The sequence below is a fragment of the Staurois parvus genome, unplaced genomic scaffold (assembly GCF_062004578.1).
Source record: "Staurois parvus isolate SC_StPar_1 unplaced genomic scaffold, SC_StPar_1.0 ptg000412l, whole genome shotgun sequence".
Lineage (NCBI taxonomy): Eukaryota > Metazoa > Chordata > Amphibia > Anura > Ranidae > Staurois > Staurois parvus.
In genome coordinates this window covers 1,843,471-1,860,000 of record NW_028318208.1, presented here as the reverse complement: position 1 = coordinate 1,860,000, position 16,530 = coordinate 1,843,471, and the positions used below count along the sequence as shown (strand labels likewise).

At 44.4% G+C, this 16,530-nt stretch overlaps 1 protein-coding gene across 1 annotated transcript in view; it reads right to left on the bottom strand.

Annotated features, from left to right (window-relative positions):
* Positions 1 to 1,641, bottom strand: part of PKD1 (polycystin 1, transient receptor potential channel interacting) — a 252,054-nt gene extending 250,413 nt beyond the window's left edge. Inside the window, exon 1 of the mRNA XM_089686812.1 lies at positions 1,176 to 1,641. Within this exon, the coding sequence (XP_089542938.1) occupies positions 1,176 to 1,429 (254 nt within the window). The 5' untranslated portion in view covers positions 1,430 to 1,641. The remainder of the gene's footprint in view (positions 1 to 1,175) is intronic.
* Between the last annotated feature and the right edge of the window lie 14,889 nt (positions 1,642 to 16,530).

Genomic DNA, 16,530 nt, shown 5'->3' with positions numbered 1-16,530 from the left:
TGGTGACATTGTTGGGGTACAGTATGGGGGTGTACTCACAGGACGGTGATATTGTTGGGGTACAGGGGATGGTATAGTATGGGGGTGCAATCACAGGGTATGGGGGTGTACTCAGGAAGGTGATATTGTTGGGGTACAGGGGGATGGTAAAGTATGGGGGTGCAATCACAGGGCATGGGGGTGTACTCACAGGAGTGTGACACTACTGGGGTACAGGGGGGTGGTTTAGTATTGGGGTGTACTCACAGGACAGTGACATTGTTGGGGTACAGGGGCATGGTACAGTATTGGGGTGTATTCACAGGATGGTGACATTGTTGGGGTACAGGGGGGATGGTACAGTATGGGGTGTACTCACAGGCCGGTGACACTGTTGGGGTACAGTGGGATGGTATAGTATGGGGGTGCAATCACAAGATACGTGGTGTACTCACAGGATGGTGACATTGTTGGGGTACAGGAGGATGGTACAGTATTGGGGTGTACTCTCAGGACAGTGACAGTGTTGGGGTACAGGGGGATGGTACAGTATGGGAGTGCAATCACATAATATGGGGGTGTACTCAGGACAATGCCATTGTTGGGGTACAGGGGGGATGGTACAGTCTGGGGTGTACTCAGGACAGTGACATTGTTGGGGTACAGGGGGGGTGGTACAGTCTGGGGTGTACTCAGGACAGTGACATTGTTGGGGTACAGGGGGTGGTATAGTATTGGGGTGTACTCAGGACAGTGACATTGTTGGGGTACAGGGGAGATGGTATAGTATTGGGGTCTACTCAGGACAGTGACATTGTTGGGGTACAGGGGGGATGGTACAGTCTGGGGTGTACTCAGGACAGTGACATTGTTGGGGTACAGGGGGGGTGGTACAGTCTGGGGTGTACTCAGGACAGTGACATTGTTGGGGTACAGGGGGAATGGTATAGTCTGGGGTGTACTCAGGACAGTGACATTGTTGGGGTACAGGGGAGATGGTATAGTATTGGGGTCTACTCAGGACAGTGACATTGTTGGGGTACAGGGGGTGGTATAGTCTGGGGTGTACTCAGGACAGTGACATTGTTGGGGTACAGGGGAGATGGTATAGTATTGGGGTCTACTCAGGACAGTGACATTGTTGGGGTACAGGGGGTGGTATAGTATTGGGGTGCAATGACATAATATGTACTCACAGGACGGTGACATTGCCGGGGACGGTGTCGATCTCCAGGATCCCTCCTCCGGAGCAGTTCAGCACACAGTCCCGGGGGTGACAGGTACAGTTGTCCGGGCAGGGCTGGCAGCGTGTGTCGGGGGCCCCCGATCCGAGCCCCAGCAGGAGCCCAGCCGCGGCCAGCAGGAAGAGGGGGCAGAGCCGCAGAGGGCGCCCAGGGGGGGAGGCGCCATCTTCTCTCCGGGCTCCAGCCTGGCCATTTCCACAATGCATAGCTCACTCACATCGCACGGGACCCCCTGCTGCCTCCCACAGCCAGCCAGCACCGGAGAAGGCCGCTAGTCCCGTGTCCGGAGGCCGCCTGTCAGCGGCGGGCAGCGCTCATGGTCGGGGCGGCTCTGCTCACTTCTCTGGCTCGTTGTGTCTTTCTCCGTCCTGGAGGGGAGGGAGCTACCCGTACTACCCGACTATGGACACTAGGTGGCCACCGAGAGAACGGCCCGTGCAGATCCAACTACAGGCTGCGGTGTGATAAATGTCCGCTAGAGGGCGCTGAGAATAAATGCACTATTGTTCCCAGCAGGATGCACACTGCACTCATCACTGGTCTGTTGGAAGTGTGGGGAGGATGGAGGGAGGAGGGAGGATGGAGGATGGAGGGAGGGAGGATGAAGGGACCCATGTACAAAAAAATGAAACTTTTTCATCAGAGTCTAGCATCAAGTCAATGAAACTCCTGGAATATTGATCTGGTCAGGTAAGTACTAGAGGGGGTTGTCAATCAGTTTCAGCTGCTTTGGTGGTAATGAAATTAAGAGGTGCACTAGATGGGCAACAATGAGACAACCCCCAAAACAGGAATGGTTTTGCAGGTGGAGGCCACTAACATTTTTTCCCTACTCATCTTTTCTGACTGTTTTTCACTAGTTTTACATTTGGCTAGGGTCAGTGTCACTACTGGTAGCATGAGGCGAGACCTGGACCCTACAGAGGCTTCACAGGCAGTCCAACTCCTCTAGGATGGCACATCAATATGTGCCATTGCCAGAAGGTTTTCTGTGTCTCCCAGCACAGTCCCAAGAGCATGGAGTAGATTCCAGGAGACAGGCAGTTACTGTAGGAGAGCTGGACAGGGCCGTAGAAGGTCCTTAACCCATCAGCAGGACCGATATCTGCTCCTTTGTGCAAGGAGGAACAGGATGACACTGCCAGAACCCCACAAAATGACCTCCAGCAGGCCACTGGTGTGAATGTCTCTGACCAAACAATCAGAAACAGACTTCATGAGGGTGGCCTGAGGGCCCGACGTCCTCTAGTAGGCCCTGTGCTCACTGCCCAGCACCATAGAGCTGGATTGGCATTTGCCATTGAAGACCAGAATTGGCAGGTCCACCACTGGCGCCCTGTGCTTTTCACAGATGAGAGCAGGTTCCCCCTGAGCACATGTGACAGACGTGAAAGGGTCTGGAGAATCTGTGGAGAACGTTATGCTGCCTGTAACATTATTCAGCATGACCGTTTTGGTGGTGGGTCAGTGATGGTCTGGGGAGGCATATCCATGGAGGGACACACAGACCTCTACAGGCTAGACAATGACACCCTGACTGCCATTAGGTATTGGGATGAAATCCTTGGACCCATTGTCAGACCTCACACTGGTCCTGGGTTCCTCCTGGTGCACGACAATGTCCGGCCTCATGTGGCGAGAGTATGCAGGCAGTTCCTGGAGGATGAAGGAATTGATACCACTGAATGGCCCCCACACTCACCTGACCTAAATCCAATAGAACACCTCTGGGATATCATGTTTCGGTCCATCAGACACCGCCAGGTTGCACCTCAAACTGTTCAGGAGCTCAGTGATGACCTGGTCCAGATCTGGGAGGAAATCCCCCAGGACACCATCCGTCGTCTCATTAGGAGCAATGATCTAACAAGTATGAAAATATAGTTATTTACAGCTAGAGATGACAGAGACTGGAGGGATATAATAGAACATTATTAATGAAAAAGGTCAAAATACAAGTATGTGATTTGTCACCAGACCCTAGGATCCTATTTTTTTAAAAAGTTTTGATTATATTTTTAACATTTCCACCAGCCATTTTTTTCCACCTAAAAATAGCACAAAAAGAATAGATCTTCAAAATTTGTAGTCATAACTTACATTTTATGTTGTGTAAATCCAAGGAAAAGGCTGGTAAGAAACATGCCACACTCTTCCAATGCCCCCCAATGGGACAATATGATTTTTCATAGTTTTGTACTATCAAAGTTTTTTCTATGGTTAGCAAATGTTTCACTGTTTAACCCCTTGGCTTCCAGAGGATTAACCCCCCTTCCTGACTAGGCCATTTTATGTGATACGGCGCTGCGTTATTCTGACAATTGCGCGGTCATGCAATGCTGCACATAAATCACATTTATGTCATTTTTTTTCTCAAAAATAGAGCTTTGTTTTAGTGGTATTTAGTCAACTCTGCGGTTTTTATTTTTTTTATTTGCGCTATAAACAAAAAAAGACTATTTTGAAAAAAAAAACAAAACAATATTTTTGACTTTTTGCTATAAAACGTCCAGTAAAAAAAAATAAAAATAAAATTTATCCTAAATTTAGGCCAAAATGTATTCTGCTCCATGTCTTTGCAAAAAAAAAAATCCCAATACGTGTAAATTAATTGGTTTACATGAAGGTTATAGTGTCTACAAATGGCGGTATAAATACTGGAATTTGTGTTTATTTTTTTTTTACTAGTAATGGCGGTGATCAGCGACTTATTGCGGGACTGCGGCGGGCATTCTGACACTGGGGGGGAACTTACTAACTGTCACTGACATCCCCAGTGATCAGTGCCAATAAAAAGCACTGGCACTGGACAGAAAGGGGTTAACATCTGGGGTGATCAAAGGGTTAACTGTGTGGGGTGCTGTGCTTTGTATTGCTCTGCTGTGCAGAGTCCTTCATTCTTCCACCTGACTTCAACTCCAAATCTGCTGTTCAGACTCTGCCACATTCAAGGGCTGTCCTAGTCAGCATGCCGGACCTCCTGCCTGGGGATTGGCTAAACATGCAAATCCAGGCTTCCTCTCCTCTTCTGCCCCTCCTCTAGAAAGTTCCTCCAGTTTCTTGAAGGGTGGGAGGGCTCCAGAAGCCCTGACCTGTAGAGCCTCCCAGTCCGACCTGAGTTAATCTCACTAACTGACGTATCCCAGGCTTCTGACAAACCTCTGACTCGCCACATAAAAAATCCTAACAAGAGGGCGCTACATCAGAATCTATAAATGCTCAAATTTTTGACGCGCCTAAATGTGCGTGCAATACGCTAGTTTTGGCACATTTTTTAAGCTGCTTTTTCCTACCATTAGTAAAAGGCATTCAGAGGAGAAATTGAAATGCCCAGTGTGCATGAACGCTTATATCCCTGAACGCTGCGTGCAAGTACACGCATAATGCACGCATGTGCCCGGACGCATTAAATAACCTGCAGCTGCATTCATGGGCATAAAAACCAATGCCAGACACCTTTACCAACTGCATTTGTTATGTCCATGTGCATGAAACCTTAGGATCCACCATGTTTATTAGGGATGCACCGAAATTTTGGTGGCCGAAACATTTCGGCCGAAAACACCCCTTTCGGTCGTTGGCCAAAATAAAAAAAAGCACCGATACAGGTGCTGAAAAAACCCCGCCCCTCGCCGCTCTGGTTTCTCAGCCTTACTTGAGAAACCATCGATCCCGGCGCTGGGCATAGAGATGAGTGAAGGAAAGATGGCCGCCACTCATCTCTAGGACCTTGGAGAACCGGAGCGATGTCACTTCCTGTTCTGGCCATTTTTTTTTTTAAAGCACTAGATCAATGTTTTTTTTTTTATCCAATGCTTTACATTGCAGAGGAGAGATGTGGGGTCTTATTGACCACATATCTCTCCATAAAGAGGACCTGTCACAAATTTTTTATATTACAAGGGATGCATGCATTACTTGTGATAAGGATATAAGTGATTACATTTTTTTTTTTAAGGGACAGTGCAAAAAAAAAAAAAACAAAAAAAATGAAATACATTTTAAAAAATGTTTAAAGTGCCCCTGTCCCCCCCGCGCTCGCACGTAGTGGTGAACGCATACGTAGGCCATGCCTACATATTTAAATGGTGTTCAAATTACACACGTGAGGTCAGGGGCGGACTGACAACTCATAGGGCCCCCGGGCAATAGGGGATCATGGGGCCCCTGTTTCCTTGCCCAAACTCAAAAAAGCCTATGAAAAAGGTACCAGGGGCAAGGTACCCAGGCCCTCGGGCAGTGCCCGAGTTTCCAAATGGTCAGTCTGCCCCTGCGTGAGGTAGCACCACGAACATCAGAGCAAGAGCAGGGGCGGCTGACCATTTGAGCACTCGGGCAATGCCAGAAGGCCCGGGGTCAGTAGGGGGCCCCATGAAATGCCCCTGGTACCTTTAATAGGCTTTTTTGGGTGTATGCTTTGAGTGTGGGCGAGTACACAGGGGCCCCATAATCCCCTATTGCCTGGGGGCCCCATGAGTTGTCAGTCAGCCCCTGAGCAAGAGCAATAATTCTCGCACTTGGCCTCTTCTGTAACTTTACACAGCTAACTTGTAGACATTTTTAAAGCATCACCCATGGAGATTTTTAAGTACCGCAGTTTCACGGTTTCCACGGGCGTGCACAATTTTGAAGCGTGACATGTTGGGTATATATTTACTCGCAGTAACATCCTCTTTCATATTTTACAAAAAAAATTGGGGTATATATTTTTGGGGGTTTTTTTTTTTTAAATCGGTGTACTTTTACTCCAGTCCATTTACTCCGATCCATTAAGCTCCCCAATCTGCAGATCCGATCCATCTTGTGGGAATTATCAGCTTGCAACCTATACGGGGTTAGGTGATCTTGCAACACCGGTCCGGGGGGTGCAGCGGGGACACAGGGAGGGGAAGAGCTAGGCTGTGTGTACACAACAGGGACCACCCACCTCTGGAGGGGTGACACGTGTTACCGCAGATCCGATCCATCTTGTGGGGATCGTCGGCTTGCTGTGGGGATCGTCGGCTTGCTGTAAAACTTTTTGGGGTCACCCCATGAGATAGGTGTCACCCGGTGCGGAGTGCACCCACCTAGGGATGCCACTGAATACATCACAGGTCAGTGATACTGGTGTATGCAATTTAAAAGAATTTAGTCTGTCTGTTTGAAGGAGCTTACACTCTAATGTCTCCACCACAGTCACACTATTATTTTAAATCAGTATAGCCCTGACATATTCTGCAGCACTGTACAGAGATCACTGAACACTTTAACCTCAACCTCTACACCAGGGGAGCTTACATCTAATGTCCACATCACGGACACAAACCATTATTATGGTTATTATCATGCATTGTTATAGCTCTGACATTTTCACCGTGCTGTACAGAAAGCACCAAGATAGCCTCTAAACCAGAGAGACTTACACTCTAACAGGGGCAGACTGACAACTCATGGGGCCCCTGTGTCCTTGCCCAAACTCAAAAAAGCCTATGAAAAAAGGTACCAGGGGCATCTCATGGTGCCCCCTACTGACCCCACACCCCGGTCAGTCTGCCCCTGCACTCTAATGTCTCCACCACAGTCACAAGTTATTATACATTTATATAGCTCTGACACGTTCTACAGAGCTGTAACAGAGAACACTGAGCCAGTCCAATCAGAGATCAGTCACATCAGTTTTTGTACCAAAGGAGCTTACTCTCTAATGACCCCCTCCATTTCTTGCTTCAGTGCCCCTTCAATAGAGAAGTCTACAAGCGGGTGGGTGGGTTTCTGGGTATCCCTTTCCCGCTTGACTTATGCAGAGTGGTCTTACGGAGCCTTTCAAACTCACCGGGATTTTGATTTTGAGACACTTATTCTAGTTAGCTTAGTAGTCCATTACTACACGTGGAATGGACGGTGTCAGGTTTCCACTTGAAAAAAAAAAGTCTTTCCTGTCAAGGTGGTGGTGCACAGCATTCTGGGTGAGGTCGGGAAGATTTGGGGTCTTGAGTAGGACAGGTGGCAGCCGGGGGCCTGGGCAAAGGCCTGGAGGAATGTCAGGTCCTGTAGTTGCTGTCTGTCGGTCTCTGGGTGTGTGGCTTTCCTTTGTTCTTTCATGTCACCTAGATTTTTATAAGATCAGATCATTGTAAAAAGGCTGCGTGCATGAGTTCAATCCATTTTTATAATAAAAATGTGAAAAATATACAAATCACAAATAGCACAAACCAAATCATACAACTAAATGTAACCACCACCAAATAAGTGCATATTAATAGTGCAAACAAAAAAAAAAAAAAAACAATAAATAGGGAATCTCAATATAGTCCATTCAGAAAAGTCCATATAAACATGATCCTCAGTAAATGAAGTAATGAGATCCTCCTTCATAAGCAATGTGGTATTCAGTGCTCAAAAACACCCCATCAAAATGCACACTCACCATGTGCTAGTAATTAACCAGCATGTCAGTATATATCCAGCATTCACCAAACAGACTTCAAAGGACAATCCTCATGTGTTGGTAATTACTCAGCATACTACTGTGTATCCAGCATATCACCAAACAAACTCCAGAGAAGATCCTCTCATATCCAGATTAGCACATGTGGGTAAAGAAAATACTCGCCATAGTGCAGTATCATCCAACAAATGTATTGCCAAACAAACTGTCAGGGCTCCGAATATGACCAGAGGTATGTGAACTGATGCAGGGAAACGCAGGCTTCATATATGTTATAAACAATATAATTTATTAATACTAACAATACAAAACGCAGTGCAATACTAAAACATAAACAAAGTGCAAACGAACCAAACCAAGCCACCCACAGATAACAATACATACAATGCAAGCGTAGTCAGGCAGGCCAAGTCAATAACAATCGGGCAGGTAGGAACAGGAGGAGCAGGCAGAGAGTAGTCAGGTCACAAGCCGGGTACAGCAACTAACGGGCAGGTAGGTACAGGGGGTCAGGCAGAGAATGGTCGGGGTCACAAGCCAGGGATCAAAGAGGAGAAGTCAGCAAAGGTCAGGATCAGGCAGGGTCGGCAACGAGTCAGTCAGGCAGAGGCAGGAACAGGAATGCAGGTAACAAGATACAGGGGCCCATAGAAAAACACACACCAAGGCACAGACTGCAGGTCTGGCCATCCCTTAAATACACCTGCAATTAGCCTCAGGTGTTTGGCTGACTGCAGGGTTGAGTCTCTGATTGCTGAGAGCACCCGCTGGCCAGCCCTGGTACTGCAGCCCACAAGGCAGGTGAGTCCCAACATTACTGGCAAGTCCATTCCTGACACAAACCCCCCTTAAAATCACACTAACAATGAGCAAATAAAAACAAGGTGTTTTGTTATATCAGAGCTCCAGTCTCTGCATCCTGTGTCTCACCAGCCGGCCCGCATTCAAGATGGTAATAGCGCGATCACGTGATCCGGACACGTGCATCAGCATGAGTTGTGACGTCACAGGAAGGCCACACTCTGACGCGTTTCGTCCAATTACTTCTTCCGAGGGAATGGTGAGCTCTCCATAAAGAGCACTTATATAGACCCAAATGTCTCCTAATTGGCCCAATCTCAAAAAACACCTGAGGTAGAATTCAATCTAAATGAACTCCGGATCACCTGATCACAATAGCACCATCTTGTGTTCAAAATTAATTATAGCACCAATATAAACATAATTAAAGAATATATTAAAAATTAAGCTAAATAATAAAAAAATATTATATAAATACATTCCAAAATTACATAAATAATATTGCAATAAAGATTAAAATAATATAAATATAAATCAATAAAAAAACAGAACATACAACTTATATAATAAATCATATAACATGAACAAATTAATCATAAATCACTTATAAAACAATTTAAGTCCAGTTTGACATTTAGATCCCCAGGAGATAAAGCCTCAGTCAAATAAATCCATTTAGTTTCACATTTTGACAGTTCCCTAACTCTATTAGAACCCCTCCAAGCTTTAGGAACGGATTCAATGGCCCAGAATTTGATATTAGTTGGATCACAATTATGGTATCTCTTAAAGTGTAAAGATACATTATGGTACTTATACCCCTTACTGATATTCCTTATATGTTCAAGTACCCCAACCTTAAGCTGTTGCTTAGTCCTTCCAATGTAAATATGGCCACAAGGACATTCTAAACCATATACTACATGGGTAGAGTTGCAAGTAAGAAAGGAGGAAATATCAAATTCCCTTTGATTAGAATTAGAGGTGAATCTGACCAATCCCCTAAATTTATGTTTAACCACATTACATGCAGTGCACCTCCTACATGAATAAAAGCCTTTTTTATTACTAAACATATTCAAAACCCTTGGTGGATCCAAAATTTTATGAACAATTCTATCACCAATAGTGGGCTTCAAAACATGCCAGTGTTTCTGAAAAATATCCTCAACCGCCTTATAATGTATATGGTAATTAGAAATAAACCCCCACTGATGTCTATTATCTGTGACCCGTTTTGGCTTATCCGCCAGCAACCGGTCCCTGGGAATAAGCTGAACCTGGTCCACTATACCCTCAAGTTGATCAGCCTTATAACCCTTAGCCACAAATCTTTCAACCAGAATATCTGCTTGAGCACGAAATGCACTAACCTGACTGCAATTCCTCCTCACTCTCATAATCTGACCCTTAGGGAATCCATTTTTAGCCTGAGGGTGTGTAGGTGGAGGTAGAGTTGTGTTTTGCATAATTTGGTAATTTATGGATAATAAAATTATGAGTATATAGCCCTATTTATGTTATTTGCTGATGTAAGCTTGTTTATTATATATATATATATATATATATATATATATATATATATATATTTATTAATTTTTTCATATATTTATTTATTTTCTATTTTAGTTTTTGTATATATGTAAATATGTTTTTATTAACAAGCTGTATGTTTGCAAGATTTTCAATAAACAAAAATGTACACTCTAATGACCTCACCACAGTCACAGTCTGTTATATAAATGATTTATACAGCTCCATATATGTATATATTTATATAGCTCATGTTCCACAGAGCTTCACAGAGAACACTGACCCATTCATATTGGTCTTTGCACCAGAGGAGCATGCAGTACTTACTTTTTTTACAGCTCTGACATATTCCGGAGTGTTGTACAGAAAATACTAAATCAGCCTCTGCACCAGAGGAGCTTACACTCTAATGCCCTCACCACAATTACACACTATCATTATACATTTATATACAGCCATGCTGTACAGAGAACATTGAACCCCTCAAACTCTGCACCAGAGGAGCTTACACTCTAATGCCCTCACCACAATTACACACTATCATTATACATTTATATAAAGCCATGCTGTACAGAGAACACCGAACCCCTCAAACTCTGTACCAGAGGAGCTTACACTCTAATGCCCTCACCTCAATTACACACTATCATTATACATTTATATAAAGCTATGCTGTACAGAGAACACCGAACCCCTCAAACTCTGTACCAGAGGAGCTTACACTCTAATGCCCTCACCTCAATTACACACTATCATTATACATTTATATAAAGCTATGCTGTACAGAGAACACCGAACCCCTCAATCTCTGTACCAGAGGAGCTTACACTCTAATGCCCTCACCTCAATTACACACTATCATTATACATTTATATAAAGCCATGCTGTACAGAGAACACCGAACCCCTCAATCTCTGCACCGGAGGAGCTTACACTCTAATGCCCTCACCACAATTACACACTATCATTATACATTTATATAAAGCCATGCTGTACAGAGAACACCGAACCCCTCAATCTCTGCACCGGAGGAGCTTACACTTTATCCACTGCAATCAGAAACTATGATTATTATAAAGGTATGTAACAATGAAATATTCCGCAGTACGGTACAGAGAGCACTGATCCATTCATTACAAACTCTGCACCAGAGGAGCTAACACTCTAATATCTCCTAAACCATCTCAAATTATTATTATTATACATTTATATAGCGTTGACATATTCCAAAGCACTGTACAGAGAAGGTTGAACCATTTATATCAATCCCTGCACTACATTTATATAGCTCTGATGTATTCTGCAGCGCTGAGAATACTAAGCCAGTCATATTAGTCTTTCCACCAGAAACACACACTAATACAGCAATGGGCAAACTACGGCCCGCGGGCCGTATACGGCCCGGCGGACCTTTTAATCCGGCCCGCGGAGCGTGATGTGAGGCTGTCAGGATGTGTGTAGGCGGGGCAGCGTGGCGAACGTGAGGGGAGCTAGGCTCCTCTCACAGTCCGCCCTGAAGACCGGAACGGCGCGGGAACACGGCGAGAGGAACGCGCGGAGCAAAGGTAAGTAAATTGACACAATATGGGGAATGAATTACTATATGGGGGACTTACTATAGGGGGGATGAATTACTATATGGGGGATGAATTACTATATGGGGGACTTACTATAGGGGGGATGAATTACTATATGGGGGATGAATTACTATAAGGGGGATGAATTACTATATGGGGGATGAATTACTATATGGGGGATGAATTACTATATGGGGGATGAATTACTATGGGGGATGAATTACTATATGGGGGATGAATTACTATGGGGGATGAATTACTATATGGGGGATGAATTACTATGGGGGATGAATTACTATATGGGGGATGAATTACTATGGGGGATGAATTACTATATGGGGGATGAATTACTATGGGGGATGAATTACTATATGGGGGATGAATTACTATGGGGGATGAATTACTATGGGGGATGAATTACTATATGGGGGATGAATTACTATATGGGGGATGAATTACTATGGGGGATGAATTACTATGGGGGATGAATTACTATATGGGGGATGAATTTCTATGGGGGATGAATTACTATATGGGGGATGAATTACTATGGGGGATGAATTACTATACGGGGGATGAATTACTATGGGGGATGAATTACTATGGGGGATGAATTACTATATGGGGGATGAATTACTATGGGGGATGAATTACTATATGGGGGATGAATTACTATGGGGGATGAATTACTATATGGGGGATGAATTACTATGGGGGATGAATTACTATGGGGGATGAATTACTATATGGGGGATGAATTACTATATGGGGGATTAATTACTATGCTTACTATGGGGGAATATTACTATACTTACTATGGATGACACATACACATCATTCATCTACTCTTGGTCCGGCCCCCGGGTCCAATATATGAACCCTTTGCGGCCCTCAAGTCAAAAAGTTTGCCCACCCCTGCACTAATATAACCTCAATTCCAAAAAAGTTGGGACGCTTGGGAAAAATCTACATAAAAACAGAATGCAATGATTTGCAAATCTCATAAACCCATATTTTATTCACAGTAGAATATAGCAAACATATGAAATGAATAAACTGAGAACTTTTACCATTTTAAGAAAAAAATAAAGTCATTTTAAAATTGATGGCAGTAACACATCTCAAAAAAGTTGGGTCAGGGTCATATGAAGCATTCCTTATTCTTTCTTACACTCTGGGAACTGAGGAGAGTAGTTGCTGGAGTTTTGGGAGAGGAATGCTGTCCCATTCTTGCCTGATATAGGAATGCTCTGCTTCCAGCTGGGGATTATAGTATGCCTGTGCTGCATTCAATATCAAATTTGACCACTAGATGGAGCCGGTAATAAATATACTGCTTTTCAGAAATAGCTGTAGAGACTGTTTAGATAAGAGTTAAAGTGGTTGTAAAGGCTCAAGTTTTTTTTACCTTCATGCATTGTATGCAAGAAGATAAACAATCTGTGAGTAGCAGCCTCTCCAGCCCCCCCCAACACTTACCTGAGCCCTATCCCGATCCATTGATGTCCACGAGAGCTTCGGTTCTCTGGGGACTCTTACTCCTGATGGGCTGAGGCAGCAGCAGAAACCATTGGCTCCCACTGATGTCAATCACAGCCAGTGAGCCAATCAGGAGAGAGAGCGGAGGGGCCAAGCAACGGCTCTGTGTGTGAATGGACATGCAGAGCAGCGGCTCAGGAGCTCACCTGCTCGGGTGCCCCCATAGCGAGCTGCTTGCTATGGGGGCACCCGACAGGAGGGAGAGGCCACGAATGCTGGCAGGGAATCCAAGAAGAGGAGGATTCAGGTTGCTATGTGAAAAGCGATTGCACAGAGCAGGTGAGTATGACATGAAATAAAAAAAAAAAAAAACAAGATTTTAGTATTACTTTAAGAGTTAATAAAAATTACCACAATTCTGAGAAAGAGGAAAGAGATGCATCTTGGGAGCTCACACTCTATCTTAGAAAACAGGAAAGAAGGAGTCAGGTATCAGAGCACGTGTTGTGGAATAAAACTTTGCATCCCCTAAAGGCAGCATCGCTGGTGAGAATCACTTATCGCCATCTACAGCCTAACTATTCATTGTTTGTGTTTTCTGTATGTTCTTACATTGAATGTATGTATTTCTCATCTATTTTTTCCTAATAGTTTCATTCACCTTGTTTTGTTAATAAAGCTTCAATATGACATTCAGTCTGGCTTATTGAATAGGGTGGTTTAGCTGCATGTTGGGTTACACACAGGGAAGTGTGTAGCAAGGACAAAATATAGATTTTAACTGCTCAAAAGTCCTGGGTTGTCTTTGTTGTATTTTTTGTTTCAAGATGTGCTAATATTTTCAATTGGTGAAAGGTCTGGACTGCAGACCAGCCAGTTAAGGACCTGGACTCTTCTACTATGAAGCCATACTCTTGTCATACATGCAGTATACAGCTTAGCATTGTCCTGCTGTAATATGCAACGTTTTCCCTGAAAAAAGACATCCTCTGGATGGGAGCATATGCTGCTCTAAAAACTGGAAATATCGATTAGTGTTGATGGTGCCTTTCCAGATGTGGAGGTTGCCCATTTAATACACACTAATGTACCCCCATACCATCAGAGATGCAGACTTTTGAACTGAGCACTGATAATAACCTGTAAGATCCCTCTCCCCTTTAGTCCGGAGGACACACTGCCATGGTTGTCAAAAAGACTTCATCTGACCACAGAACAGTTTCCACTTTGCAACAGACCATTTTAAATGAGTTTTGGTGCAGAGAAGAGGGCGGTGTTTATGGATCATGTTCATACAGTATACAGCTTTTTCTTTGCATAACAGCTTTACCTTGTATTTTTGGATGGCACAGTGAACTGTGTTCACAAAAAGTGATTTTTGGAAGTATTCCTGAGCCCATGCAGTGATGTCCATCACGGAATCATGCCTATATTTAATGCAGTGCAATCTGAGGGCCCAAAGAACAAGGGCATCCAATATTGCTTTTCAGCCTTGTCCCATGACCACAGAGATTTCTCCAGATCTTTTGCTGATATTATGTACTGTAGATGATGATATTTTTAGTCTTTGCAATTTACATTGAGGAACAATATTCTAAAATTGTTCAACAGTTTTTAGATGCAGCTCTTCGCGGATCTGGCCATCTTCACTTCTGAGATACTCTGACTAAGATGCTCTTTTTGTACAAAATCATGTTACTGACCTGTTGCCATTTAACCTAATTAGTTGCAAAATGTTTTTCCAGCTCTTCATTGTTAGTACCACTTGTAATGGTAACGTGTACTGAGCTCTCACAAAGCTGTGTGAAAGGGCAAGGCCGCCATGTTGTTCAGACTTCAGCTATGTTTGTAACACAAGTTGGTGAATAGCAGCAGTGGTTTCCTTCTCTTCATCCCCCCAGGAAGCCTCTGGTGCAATACACAACTGTTAACTGATGCCAGAGCCTTCTTATCAGACCAGGATAGATACGGGCCCTTGCATGCCTATAAGCCCAATCCACTATTCCAGTCTGGAAACCCTAATAAATCTGTCACCCTCTCAAGCTTGAGCAAACTGAAGAACTAACAGACATTGGGTCATAAATACCTTAGTGGATGTCTGTGTAATACACATTTCTGATTATCAGCCGAGACTTCTGAAATTATGACAGTATAGCCATAGCATTTTGAACCCAAACAGCCCTATGCTAGGAGATATCAGAGTGGAGTAAGCGCCACACCCCTCCTATGAGGATTAGATCTCCGAGACCTATCATATCTATATCCATTTTGAAGCTAATTTCATGCTGGACAATAATCTGCACGGTAGCAGACTGTAAATGGTAGGCATTTACAAATATGAATACTTATAAGAAACATTGACTTCTCCATCACATCCAACAACGCCACCATCAAACCCGCCCTGCAGGCCAGAGTACTTGGTGTCATTCTGGACTCCAACCTATCCTTCCAGCCCCAAGTCCAATCTTTAACAAACTCGTGCAGACTCCACCTCCGCAACATCGCCAAAATCTGCACGTTCCTAACCCCAGAAACCACTAAACAGCTCATCCACTCCCTCATCATATCACGACTCGACTACTGCAACTCCCTCCTCACTGGCCTGCCTTGCCGCTGGCTATCCCCGCTTCAGTCGATCCTGAATATGGCTGCCAGACTCATTCACCTTTCCAACCGCTCCGTTTCCGCCACCCCCCTCTGCCAATCCCTCCACTTACTTCCGATTGCACAACGGATCAAATTCAAAATCCTAACACTGACGTACAAAGCTGTCCACCATACTGCCCGAACTACATCACTGACCTAATATCCAAGTACCGCCCAGCACGCACACTACGCTCCTCACAAGACCTCCTTCTCTCTAGTTCCCTGGTCTCCTCCTCCCATGCCCGCCTCCAGGACTTCTCCAGGGTGTCACCCATCCTCTGGAACTCCCTGCCCCAACCCATCAGATTATCACCTCCTCTCCTTTAGGTGCACCCTGAAAACCCACCTCTTCAGGGAAGCCTACCCCACCCCCTGCTAACTTGCCGACCTCCACTCTTCCTACCACTCCATCCCCCACAGCTATCTCCTCCTGTACCACTATCCCCTCCCTCCTAGATTGTAAGCTCGAAAGAGCAGGGACAGAACATGTGACAGAACAATACCAATACAATGCAAAACATCTAATGTTCGTGTAGTATTATGTTCAGCAGACTGTGTTCTTCTATTGTTGTGACTTAGATGACGTTCAGAGCACATTTTATGCCCAATTCATGCAAAACTCCACGTAATCCCAAGGGGTTCACATACTTTTTCTTGCAACTGTATATAGCGCCGTCAATTTACGCTGCGCTTTACATATATATTGTTCATTCACATCAGTCCCTAACCCTCAAGGGGTGTACAATCTAAGGTCCCTAACTCACATTCATACACATATTAGGGCCCATTTAGACAGGAGCCAATTCACCTACCAGCATGTCTTTTGAGTGTGGGAGAAAAC